Source organism: Gavia stellata, chromosome 3 (assembly GCF_030936135.1).
Source record: "Gavia stellata isolate bGavSte3 chromosome 3, bGavSte3.hap2, whole genome shotgun sequence".
Taxonomy (NCBI): Eukaryota; Metazoa; Chordata; class Aves; order Gaviiformes; family Gaviidae; genus Gavia; species Gavia stellata.
Genome location: NC_082596.1, coordinates 15105289 through 15118584, shown reverse-complemented (window position 1 = coordinate 15118584; position 13296 = coordinate 15105289). Strand labels below are relative to the sequence as shown.

General features: G+C 35.6%; 1 protein-coding gene across 1 annotated transcript in view; it reads right to left on the bottom strand.

Moving 5' to 3' along the window:
- TAF2 (TATA-box binding protein associated factor 2) overlaps window positions 1-13296 on the bottom strand; it is a 62737-nt gene that overhangs the window by 31863 nt on the left and 17578 nt on the right. The window contains exons 10-15 of the mRNA XM_059836194.1: window positions 11179-11264; window positions 6405-6540; window positions 4782-4936; window positions 2443-2557; window positions 2233-2342; window positions 1376-1441 (exon numbers count right to left, since the gene is read on the bottom strand). Coding sequence (XP_059692177.1) covers window positions 1376-1441; window positions 2233-2342; window positions 2443-2557; window positions 4782-4936; window positions 6405-6540; window positions 11179-11264 — 668 coding nt within the window. The remainder of the gene's footprint in view (window positions 1-1375; window positions 1442-2232; window positions 2343-2442; window positions 2558-4781; window positions 4937-6404; window positions 6541-11178; window positions 11265-13296) is intronic.

The window sequence follows — 13296 nt, the reverse complement described above, 5'->3', positions numbered from 1 at the left end:
GAAGCACTTTATACTTTAGTATTCATACAGCACTGTGGCTGCAGAAGTCACTTATGGGAGCAACAAGCACAAACTACCTAAAGTCTTTTACTCAGTGTTCCACATAAGATTGATAACAGCAAAATATAGACATGGAATTAGGAGAGAGTTTGGAATGATGAAAAGAGCATCATTATAAATCCGACGCGTACTTCTGTATACGTTTGTAGAATACCTGGAATTACTGTCAAGATAGTAGCTAGAGAAGAAAGGATAGTGAAAAAAAGAGTGCATACACAGGGTTTAGAAGAATAGAAAAGAATGAACGTTATCATATACGCTTGGAGCACAGGAGTCCAAACTGGATAAAAGAATGACAGCATCACAGATTAGAAGGTTAGCAGATAAACAAAACATAAGTGACTTGCATAAAATCATATACCAGTTCAAAGGTAGTTCTAAGATTATTATGGTCTCAGCTCAGTGTAATGCAATAGCTACCTGAACATACCTGATCAGAACTACTCACAAATATTTATGCTAATTGCTCTTAGATACAATTAAAAAACTATTTATTCATATGTCAGCTATCATATAGACATGACAATTACTTGATTAATAGAAATATCCCTTACAAAATTATTTCTCACCATATTTTAGATGAGTTTGAATTTACGAGAATCTCCAACATTTTGAAGGTGACAAGCGATCTATCCTTCTTCAAAAAGACACCATCAGTTTTCAAGAGCAGATTATTTACTTCCCTCAGCCAGCACAAGGTACCAACACCTTCAGTATTTCTGAAAACCCCACTGCCTCCAACTCTGGGAGGGTAAAGTGGGTATTTACATCGAGCACGAATTTGCTTCCAAAGAGCTAAACAGTTCCAACTAAAATCAATGCCAGTACGAATTTCAGTATGAAGCATTTCATCACTTATTTTCAATCTAAAAGGATTCTTTCAGCATTAACCACAGATTTCAGGAACTTGCCTATCTCAGTGTTAGTTAAATGGTCTTCACTGAGGTCCAGCAAAAACTGCTGTTAACTTTGTTTCAAGCAAATTCTTGTTTACATTTTACCTATAAACTCATCTGAAAGATATCATTAGAAATGTCTAAGAAAGAATCAAGTAATTTATTGTATCACCTTATCGTGTCTAAAAACTTTTTTTAAACTTATTACAGCAGTTAACCCATACATTTCACACTTCACCAGCGTTTTCCCAGCTACAGAAGAAAGTCTCAAAGAAGGCAAAGAAACGTGGTATAGTCTTGAAATTTGCCAGTCATATGATGAAGTACAACATTACTATCAAATCCTTCAAAATAGCATGCTTCAGACAAGCGGACCATGGCTCAGTCTCCTACTGAGAAACTCCAACAAGCTAACTTACTCCATAGCAGAAAGGTCCATGTCCACCTCTTCTCCATTCATCAGTGGAATCTTTTTCTTCTTATTTCTATTAAAAAAAGAGAAAATAGAAAAAAAAATGTATTAAAAAATTACCATACTAGCAAAGATATGTTTATAAATGGAGCTTAACCCTGCAAAAGTACTCTGTGTATTTCACCACACCCAAAACCAATGCTCTCTCTAGAAAAAAATATTCAAGAAGTCAAGCTGTGCATCAGTTTTGTTCAAATAATAATCACCAATACTTTACATTGGTTTAAACCTGACTCCCACCATTTTTACAATTACACATAAGCATACAACTTTGAGAAGCAGAGGTCAAAGTAGTTATTAAAATGCATTAGGAAACTGAGAGAATCTATTCAGGAAGTATATTACTTTTCTTGCTCATTAGGTTTAGTGAACAGCCCTGGAACTCTTAACAGAAAAGGAAAACTATGCAAGCGTTTCATTCATGTATCTTCACTTGAGGTACCCCTCTGGCCTACATTTGTCTTCCCTCTAATTTGTCTTTCCCATTCAAAGGCATTTTGAATAATTTGATTAATTAGAGTCTTGGTTCAACTCGTTCTATATAAATAAGCTCTTTATAAAACTTCTATACAATTTAAGACCTTTCCTTATAATTAAGAATGGCATATAAAATGTAAGGTTTCTTGCTGTCCATAAACAGTAGTAAATTCTATTTTCTCCCCTTACATCACAGGTAAATCTTATTCACTAAGATTCACAAAACATAAACACAAAATTTAAAAAGCATATACTTATCATCAATGCACTAGATGTTTCCATATAGCCATACTGAAAGACACTTGCACTTTGTATTTTAATTCTTACCTTCTGCTTTTAGAATGGCAAGGTATATCATGTTTAAGACTGTTTTCTTCAATCTGCAATGTATGGTTGAATGATCCATCAAGTTCTTGCACCGTCACTTTAAGAGGACCCTTCAAGTTCACAAGATTTTGTTATTAACATGAAAATTATGCTTATTAATGTATACATCATACTTGTATGAGGATGTAAAATATGGAAAAGCGACCTTACCACATATTTCTGAGTCCCAGGAGACGTGTAGTCTTGTTTTATTTCCAATTCCAATACATTCCGTTTTCTATTAAATGCAAAACTACCATAAAATTTTACGACTCCACTCTGATCCCTAATAAGCAGTATAGGAATTCTAGTGCACAATGCAGTAGTTATAAACATACATAATTCTCAATATTTTCACTCTTCACATTTGCTTTATGCTTCTTTATTCCTAAAATTCCCTATCCCAAGAAAATCAGGACATGAAAACACTTCATTAATTTAAGTTTTTTTTTTCTTTAAACAGTTCTTTAAGGTACAATCACGTACCTTACAGAGAAAAACTGAAGTGCAACAAAAATTATCTAGTAAGAAAAAAGTCATTATGAAAAACTATATTGGACCCTACCACATCCAATGTCCTTGGCATGCTCTCAGAGAAAGTAATTGAGTAAGACATCAGTAATTTCAATACGATTTGGTTTACTGTGTATTTCAGTTAAATAAAACTCAGGGGAAAATGTAGACATTATCTCCTGTTTTCTACCCACACTACATTTAACTCAATTATTTTATTGCAGTTTTTCAAACTGGGTCATTGTGAGCACTCACGTGTGTGTGTATATATGAGTTCACATATACATGAGAGTATACAATACGACTGATTAAAAAGTAATGATCTCTCTCTGCATTTTTATCCCAGACGACGACATCTTCAAGTCAACTGTTCCTGTGAATAACTTCATGATTCATTATTTGTATGACAGCCATTACTACACTTCAGTAAAACTAAAACACTAGAATAAAGTTATTTTAGTTCAGTGCACGCTCGCAACAAGTCTCTGACAATACAACACAAAAGCAGGGAAGGAAAAACTGTTCTTTCATGTCCTGACATTTAAGGGAGGAGCTGCCAGATTCAAAGAGGTTTCTTACCATGCATGCATTATTAACTTTTCTCCCAAAATATGGTCATTTGGCTAGATACCTCAGACTGGTTCTGTTCACAGTGGCTGCCTTCATAAAGGTCTGTGACTTTGTCATCAGATACAGCTTAAGGCATTTTTAGTGGTTTCTTCAGCACAAGGTTTAAACTCAGCACCAACACAGCACTTGTTAATAGCATAAGATAGAGCTATTTAATAGTAGTAAGATACCCTCCCAAACAATGAAAAGACCTGCTGTGGTCTTACAAGGTGGAAAATCTACTATTACAGGTGCAACAGTGTTTGACACATGGCAGGGAGGTTGCAACCACAGGATTAAACACAAGTTACAGTCAACAGGATCAGCCTCGGGGCCAAATTCCAGAGAAGCTGCAAAATTCCCAAATCTGAGAGTTACAATTCTTCCTTGCTTACAGAACAGAAGTAGTTAAGATTCACCCAGTTCAGATCGTAATGCTGACGTTTAGGTATAGATGCAATGTGAATGTATGTACATATAGAACACCTATTTTCCTCAAGTGCTTGGCACAGCTAAGTATGGAAATTAGAACGATGTGTATTTATACTTTATGAATAGTTTTGATTCAGATAAAATACTAACTTCTCGTACTACTCTATAAATATTTGATTATACAATGTTTTTCAGTTAGCTCTTGAGATGCATGAGCATTATTAAGTCAGTTCAAATTAATAGTGTCTAAATATAAATACCTACTTTTGTTTTCTGTTAGAACAGTAAGGTATGGTTTTGCTGCAGTCATGTATGATTTTAGGCTGCAGTCGCGTTAATTAAAACTACCAATTAAACCTGTTAAATGGAGCAAATTCAAATTTACCCTCCTATCAATCCAAAATAAGAAAACCTATTTTGTGACTAACATCACTGAAATCTGAAGAATCAACACATAGAGGTTTATTTTACCTGAAATTGTAATATTAACACAAGGTAACAAGCTATTAAATGTTAGCGTATTTCAAACTATCAAACTGAGTTTTAAGTTACTTATTTCATGGTGATTTACTGGAAATCACATCTTTAAATGCATCAGACTATAGCATTTTCCATGTCAGACTTCAGCATATTTCTATGGGCAGTGTCCTCTGGAATCCCTTTAGTATAATTTGGCCTTAAATTCCAGCAGAGTTCTTGTGCTTCTTTCAAAGTAAAACTTAAAATCATGAAATCCCTTCTAGTAAAGAACACACAAAAAAGCTAGCATACTTTAAATGACTATGAAAGGAGTGTTAACCTGTGGCTCACATCTATTTCTAATTTAAAGAATAATGTACTTAACTGTTTTAAGTAAAGATATTTCATACCTTTTTTCACATTCCTCTAATAGTGCCAATTAAAAAACAAATTCATTCTCCATTATTAACAATCCAGACCAAGAATAAAAAGGATACACCCACTGCTTTATTAAAGGTTGGATGTCTTTGCCAGAGACATTTGAGATAGATTTCAAAAACCCAGATGTGGAAACCAACATCTGACTCCACATGTGTGACTGGAACTTCTGAGATGAAGCAGTGCTGGCCAGACTCAACAACTTGTTGAAAACCTACAATGATAAAAAGTTATTACTTTCACTAAATACTTCAATATATAAAATAAGCTATTCCGTTTAGTTGCAGCTGAATTGCAACTAAAGGCCAATAAAAAGGGCAAAATAAAACTGGTCTCAAAAATTCTTGCAAAATAAAGACATTTCAGAAAATTATTTGCTTGTCCATATCAGACATTGTGATTTGCAGACACAAATGTATTTTTACTTAAGGCAAACCATTCACGATGCTCCGAAAAGCTCTGAACCCTCAGCTTTTTAACATGAGAAATGTTTAATGGTAACAAAATTAAACTGAAAATGTTTTCTTTGCCCATCCCTACTACAGGTGCAACTTACCATGCAGCTTTTTAACAGCTGAATTCAAAGTGGAATATAGAAACACTTTCTGGCATCCATTTGCTAGTTCTAAGCACCTCTATACTTCAAAACTATATAATTTGTGAGGTTAGTCACTGCAAGCAGGTGTGGCCTTTATTTACCAAATTATAATGCAGAGGGTAAAGGGTGCGTTTTTAATCAATTCTTTCCACCTGAGCTTTTTCAAAGAACCAACTTCCTCAGAGTTACATATACATACACAAAATCTATTAAAAGTCCATCAGCTTTCAAAAATTATCTACAGTAAAACAGATCACTGACTATACATGTGTTTTAGAACTAAAACAGTCATCAAGTCCTCTGCTTTGCTATTCTTTTTTAAAAATTGCAAAGAATAATTAAAATTTAGGTAAGGAAAGCTTTAAAAAAGGTGCATCTGCTGTATTTTCAACCTGACAACTGCTTGTAATAGCTCTAGCACAAGCACATACATGTTATCCTTCAAAAAACAAAACAAACTAACAAAAACATCCAGAAACCTGAAGTTGATAGGAAAAGGTATCACTCAGTTTCTAACTTGGTGTTTGTTTATAGCACCCTATCTTTTTTAAGGCATGTGACAAAACATAATTAGTAAAGAAAAAAACCTACAACTCTGCAGAAGTTTAGCATTTCAGAATAAAATGACAATCTTCTATTCAACTGCTTCTTCAAACTACAAAGATCTATGCTCCCTCTAGCACTGAAAATTTTATACAGTGGAGAGAGAAGCAGCTGGATTCTCATTACTTTCATTATTTATAATTTGATTAGATCAGCTCACAGCAACACCACCTAGGTTAAGTAAAACAGGTCCTCATTGTTAACAACCAGTCACAATAATCTAAAGCAATGAAATACCTTAACATTAAAGAGACTATGCAATAGATAAAAAGTACTTTAAGTTATGTACAAGAAAAATAGCTAAACTTATCCTAACGCAAATGACCTACATTTTATGTTTGTTCTATCCTGCTAAAACTGAAAATACAAATGGAATCCTATGATGGCCTGTTTCGTTCTTTCATAAATGCCATTTAATGAATAGAAATGCAACTAAAGACAAAAAGTTGTTTAGATTCCACATAATCAGTTAAATACCTACCTGTAACATGAACTCCATGCTAATCCTGTTCTCAATCAGTCTCATAACAAGATGTGCTTTACACTGGAACATAGTGTAATATTCCCAGGACAGTGTATGAGGGTGTTTGATAGAAAAATGTAAATGTGATGCAGGGCTGAAAAATAAAAATAAGAACCCCAGCTTTCTATTTTGCATTTTATGGAGTGAAACTTAAAATATACCTTAGCAACCAAGATTATAGCTGCACCAACAATTATTTAGGATCTCTTCTACTGCTTTAAAATTATAAATTATGACATATTTAAAATGACCGCATGTTTGTACAGAAAGGTGACATGGGTGTATGTACCTGACATACAGCAAGCACTGTATAGAGAATAATAACAGGTAATATATGCTGTGTATTACTGTAAAGACAGTAGTAGCAGCAGCAACCAGAGCAAGGAATCTGTGACTTGAGTCTGGAAATTAATCATGAATTGACATTCCCCCTACTCCACTTCCATTTCAAAGTGATGGTACATAGTGAATACTTTATATTTAAATAAATAATTGTTGCAATTAAAGAAAATAAGAGTTTTAAAATTCACAGCAGACCTTCATATAATGAGCCAAAGGAATTGCTTGTTTTTTATTTTAGTTAGCAACTTTATGCTTTCAATACTTTGGCAAACTGATGTCTTCTAAATCAGATAACATGCCAAGGAAGACTAGGCAGAGCATCATGTTACAGCTGCCACACTGTTTCCATAACTTGAACTATCTGTGGTGCTCCTTCACACATGCCCTTCATGTCTATAAGCAAAATATTTTAAATGGTTTAATTTCATACCATATCAGAAGACAAACAAATGGTGAAACCCTAAAACTTCTAAAAACAGAACCGATTTCTGGATAGCCTTTGTGGCTGTATAGCAATAAAACACCGAAAGACTTAATTTTGATGAGCTTTAAAATTAATTTTCTCCACTGGGTTTTACATTTCAGAACATAAACATTCTGACCTACAGCCCAGTTTCAAAGTAGAAAACTAGCTGTAATTGTGCAGCTCTCGAGAAAATACAACCTTTTTGCCCCCTTTCAATTATTTGAGAAGTGGAGATAATTAGAAGTCTGACTTTATTTTACTGATGAACCAAGTCTGTGGCAACTGTATTTTGTTGTGCTGTTTTTTCTTTTAGTTCTTTTCACAGGATATTTGAGTTTTAGATGAACCAATAACAAACATCTTAAGAAACTGGAACCACACCATGTCACGCCAACTTCTTAAGAAGTGGGAATCCAGACTTATTTTATGCTGGTTGGTGGAGAATCACAAACTGGCCATTGCGATACAGAAAATGCCAGCTACTTAAAATTTCTGGGCTCAAAATTGGATTCTTCCCCTGTGATTCTCTCTTACAGATAATCTAATTAAACCATTTGCAGATGGACCAGGCACCTGATTTGTCTAAAGACTTTAGAAGAAGACACTACAATTCATGAATAGTCATGATCAAAGGTAAGCACTATAAGCCTGATCTTTCATGCCAGCTATCTCAGGAAAAGACTGGTCTTCCAGAACCTTCAAAGACCTATTAAACAAACCATTTTAGCTTTGACTGATCTTTACATGCAGTTGAAAGACCTATGCCAGCAAGAAGCATTCTACCAGGATAGCACCAACACTTAGCTCCTTATCTGCATCTCTTAAGATTTCAGGAGATGGCAAGAATCAAGGTAGCTGCACCACCTCAATATTTTTTTCCATCTTTCTATTTACTGGGAGACTCCCTTGACTTTACTCAAAAATGTCTGTTTAAACATCTTAAGAAGATACAAAAAGAAAAGTATTTCTAAATTTAAGCAAGTACTACCCTTCTTAGGTATACTGAGTATATGAATAAGAAGGTACTTAGGTTTACTACTTGCTGTTTCTAGTTGATATGCAATTGCTGAAGTTCTCCTTATCAAAATTGTCCTGTTATTTTGGACACTTCTCTGTCCTGAGGTAGGGAAGGGTTAGCAACCATGAAAGAATTGAAATGCAAGGAGGAAACTGAGGTTGTGGCTCAGACATTATATAATAATTTGGTCTCAGTATAAAACTATTTATCCAGCTTCAAATTATACAGTTGATTGACTTCAGTAAAATTCTTTTCTTGAAAATTACAACCAAGCCAGGACCCACATTCTTGGCCTTCTAAAATTTACTAAGTGTTGATTGATTTTGGTACTGGTTACATTATTTAACTGCAAATCAAAACTGAGAGAAGTTTGCATTTGACAGTTACGTTTTGTAGTTCATACAATGTTAATACATTTCTTCCAGTTATATTTTTCTTCAATAATTATACTTTTAAAACTTTTACTGAATTGCACCAAATGAGAATTAAAATTAGCAATATGGACCTAGAACCTTTGTCAAAGTGAAAACTGAACTAGCCCTTCCATGGAAATTTGTAATGCGCATGCTCTCAAACACATTCTGGTCATTCAACTTAAACCTGTCAATATGCTTCTTCGATTTGAAATATATCTATATAAATTTCTTGAGGTTTTTGATTTTTACAACAGGGTGGTACCAGCATAATCAAAGACTGAAGAGAACCAAAATCTGAGAGGGGAGAACACAAAATGAAACCATAACAAACAAAGTTTTGCTTTGAAGCTTTCATCCATACAGTAGTTAACCTGCAGTTTCCTTTCTTTCATTTTCCCAAGATCTGGGATTTTTTTCTTTCAAAAATAAGTACTCTGGAGAGCAGTGTTTGTGTTTCACCAGACATAAACAGGAAGAATCTGCATGACCTGTGTTTTGCACAGAAATTAATTCATGTGTCTGAAAGTGTTTTTTCCCCAATGATTTCTTTCCATGTTCTACTTCTAATTTAGTTGAAAAATGAGATTACTAATTAACCTATTTTTTTCTTCACATTATTAATTGGGACTGCTGTAATGCAAATATGCTTGGCAGGAAACCATATAACAACCAGAACAAAGAAATGCAAAAACTATATTGGAGAGAAATGTTCTAGACATCATTATGAAAATACCTCCCTAAATACAAATCATTTCCCAGAGTCACAAACATATACTTAATTTGCATACAAGGGAACTTTGCAACTTTGCAACCTACAAGAAACAGCAAGTTGTAATTTATATTTAAGTGATGTTATGATTATTATTAACAAGCTGTAATACAATGAAGTAGTGAAATAGCCGTAGAAACATAGCGTCTAACAGTGATACATCACATAGAGGAAACATACATTTAAGAGCATTAGAACAGGATTTTGTCAATTATTTGTGTCCAAATCTAGAATAAATGCAATAAAACTAATAAAATTAACAGTTATGAAGACACTTTTCTTTTAGTGAATTTCCTTTTTTTAAAATGTGCCCTTTTCTCTAGTTTCATCTGATCCTATTAATCTGAATTTAGCTTCTCTGTATAGGAGAGTATGTTGCCAAATTGTAATGCTGCCAATTAAAAAGTCTGCCAAGACCTAATTCAGTACCCCAAATTCCTTAAAAAAAAAAAAAAAAAGACATCATCGCCAACAGGATGCCTCAAATTACTGCAGCTAGCTGTAACTTGCTTTTCAGAGGTATGTTTAACAAAAGCATCTAGGTACTTGGTCTGCTTCACTACCACAAAGAACAGGACAGTGAAATAAATCGAAATCCATCATGAGCAGGCAAGCAAAACTGAGTAACGGCTTGGCGTGCATACACATACACAAGCTGCATCTGTGATTGTAAACATCCAGAATACACAGTAGTTGTTGAGGATTCGCCTGGCTGGGAAACTAGCCAATATGTCCTATGCCTGATTTCAGAAAACACTTTCTTCTTTTTTCATCTCTCAAAAAAGATCACTATTCAAATTTTAAATGAGTTATTTTTATACTTCATTCAGTTCTAAAACCAGAGTTTTAATTTTAAATGAACAAAACCTGGATTTGCACACACTCAAAAGCAAGAGAACCACTACTGCAGACAATTTAAGTTGTATTTTCATAATACAGGGGCTTCTGCTGCAGTAAAGACTTAAGAAATTCACATATTCTCCCGCTCCACCTGCACATGCTCAACCTCACAGTTTTGCACACGCTGCTCATGAGTTTCCAAAGAGCAACTCTTTGTGAGACTGTGTAATAACTAGATTAGAAAAGAAAAACCCAGCAAAAGGTTGTCATTTAAACCTGGATCAACTTCTAGTAATACTTCTCTACTTCCAGTGGTTAGCACTACTCAGTGGGTAGTAGAGGAGTATCACAAAAGAGGTAAAGGGAAAGTTCCTAAGCTAGCAATACTGAAGCTACAGTTATTGGGAAAATACAAACTTGGCCCGTTCACTGTTACCAATGGTACTTCACAGATGACTGATCTAATACTTTTTTTTTTTTCCCACTGATAGGAAATCTCAGTACAAGATTGCAAGGCAGTAACTGAGAGTAGAAAGAAAAAGAGCAAAGAAAAAGAAAACTGATGATACTGTAAAAAGCCTAAAGATTACCAACCACTCCAGAAATAGCTCAGGTCAAAATTCTGGCTCCATATTCTCTCTCATCCTCTTACTAAAAAGTAGTATCATTAAACTTAATTCCCGCTCAAATTTAAAGTGAAGAAAAACAAAACAACAATGATACAATATCCTCAAGATGTACTTTATGAGACTGGTAATACATGCCTTGCGCAGCTGAAGTTCTTCAGCCTTTGGTCTTGTGCTACACAACACACCCAAGGCATATATTAATGGCCCCGTAAAAACATACCCTGTAATGACTTGCGGCTTAAATAAACATACTTGTCTTTTTCTTTTCCTCCTCCGAATATTGGATGCAGTAAAACTCCACCAGTCTTCAGCTCATATGCCACTATTTGATCTAACTCCTAGAAAGTACAACATATGTAAGCAAACATAATTTTGAAAAGTAGAGAAATCATTTAAAGATGACAGGAAAGCTTTTCATATCATTGTTCAAGCCATACCTCCTAATTAAACTTGTTTACAAACACAAAGAGCATTTTAAAATCAGGGATGTTCCTCAGCGTAGCAAACAATAATAAACCAGTAGAAATTAGCAGTTAATACTTGTTATGGGTATGGATTGTGGGTCAACCCATAACAATATTTAACTACAATAGATCTAAAGATTATTACTGTTCAATAAATAAGTTGTCTCTGACCAAAAGAAATAAAGGTGATCACCATCTCTTTGCAGTGAAAAGTAATACTGGGTATACCTACACAGTAGACTGCAGCACATAGAAACTCACCTTGACCCATGCACAAGCCAGACAGAAGCTGGCCCTGAACTGGAACATGAGTTTGAATTTGTGTGGTGCTGTGCCCATGTGAACAAGCACACTTCAAGGCAGGATGTTTGCACAGGCTTACTATCACCCACCAGTCAACATGGCTTTTGAATCAGATCGGGTCAGCTTGAGCATAGGGAGAGTGAATTGATGTCTGTCTGCAACCCAATGTTAGTCAAGGAGTTTCCAAATGTTGATATGTATTGTTATTTATTACCTCGTATCAACTTACACACTTTCATATATTGATAACACATTCAAAGCAGTAAGGGCAGAACTGGAGTCTGTCACAGCAGCACCTCTTGGTTCTACGTGGAAGCAATTAACTAACTCATAGGGAAGAACATGAGCAACTAATATCCAGAAGCAACTCCTACTGCACGTAGCAGTGAACTCTCAGGTAGACTTTCATCCAGTTCTGCTGTTCTCTGTAGCACCCTTTAGCAGAGACAGCACACGACTGGTGAGCTGAATGTACATTAGGCAGATAAGGTGTGCTGGTTTTGGCTGGGATGGGGTTAACTTTCTTCATAGCAGCTAGTATGGGGCTGTGTTTTGGATTGTATGGGGCTGTGTTTTGGATTTGGGCTGGAAACAATGTTGATAAAGCAGGAATGTTTTAGTTACTGCTGAGCAGGGCTCACACAGCACCAAGGCCTTTTCTGCTCCTCACCCCACCCCACCAGCGAGTGGGCTGGGGGTGCACGGGAAGTTGGGAGGGGACACAGCCGGGACAGCTGACCCCAACTGACCAAAGGGATATTCCATACCATGTGATGTCATGCTCAGTATATAAAGCTGGGGGAGGAAGAAGGAAGGGGGGGACATTCGGAGTAACGGCGTTTGTCTTCCCGAGCAACCGCTACGCGTGATAGAGCCCTGCTTCCCTGCAGATAGCTGAACACCTGCCTGCCGACGGGAAGTGGTGAATTAATTCCTTCTTTCGCTTTGCTTCTCCGCGCGGTGTTTTTTTTGCTCTACCTATTAAACTGTTTTTATCTCAGCCCACGAGTTTTCTCACCTTTACTCTTCTGGTTCTCTCCCCCACCCCACCTGGGGGGAGTGAGTGAGCGGCTGTGTGGTGCTTAGTTGCCAGCTGGGCTTAAACCACGACATAAGGATATGGTATTGAGTCCCCATGTGAGCAAGGGATGTAAATGGAGCCCATGAGGTTAGTAATCTAGTTTTTGGAAGAGGAAGGGTAAGAGGGTGGGATGTGAGGAAGAAGAAGATATACCTCTTTCTGTGAATGAATGTTACTGACAAAGAATGAAAAGTCACTGCTGCTATCACTAGCAAGCACCTCTCTCAGAGCATTACATTTGAAAATGTAAGGTATAGACAGAAATTTCTTTTCCAAGAAAGGAAATCCCTTCAACAGGGATTTTTTGCTGTTTCATTATTTCATTTAGGACTTAAATGATACTAAAAGATACCTTATCCACTATTGATCCAAGCTAACACTGGAGCCCTTCCGAGCTATATGGATGACCATCACAGTATAACAAATTCACCAAATATATCTCCTTATGAACCCCATATTCTATTCTAAGTGTTTAAAGTAGTACAATCTTTTTTGACTTTTTCTTTCTGTTTTTGTGCAAAA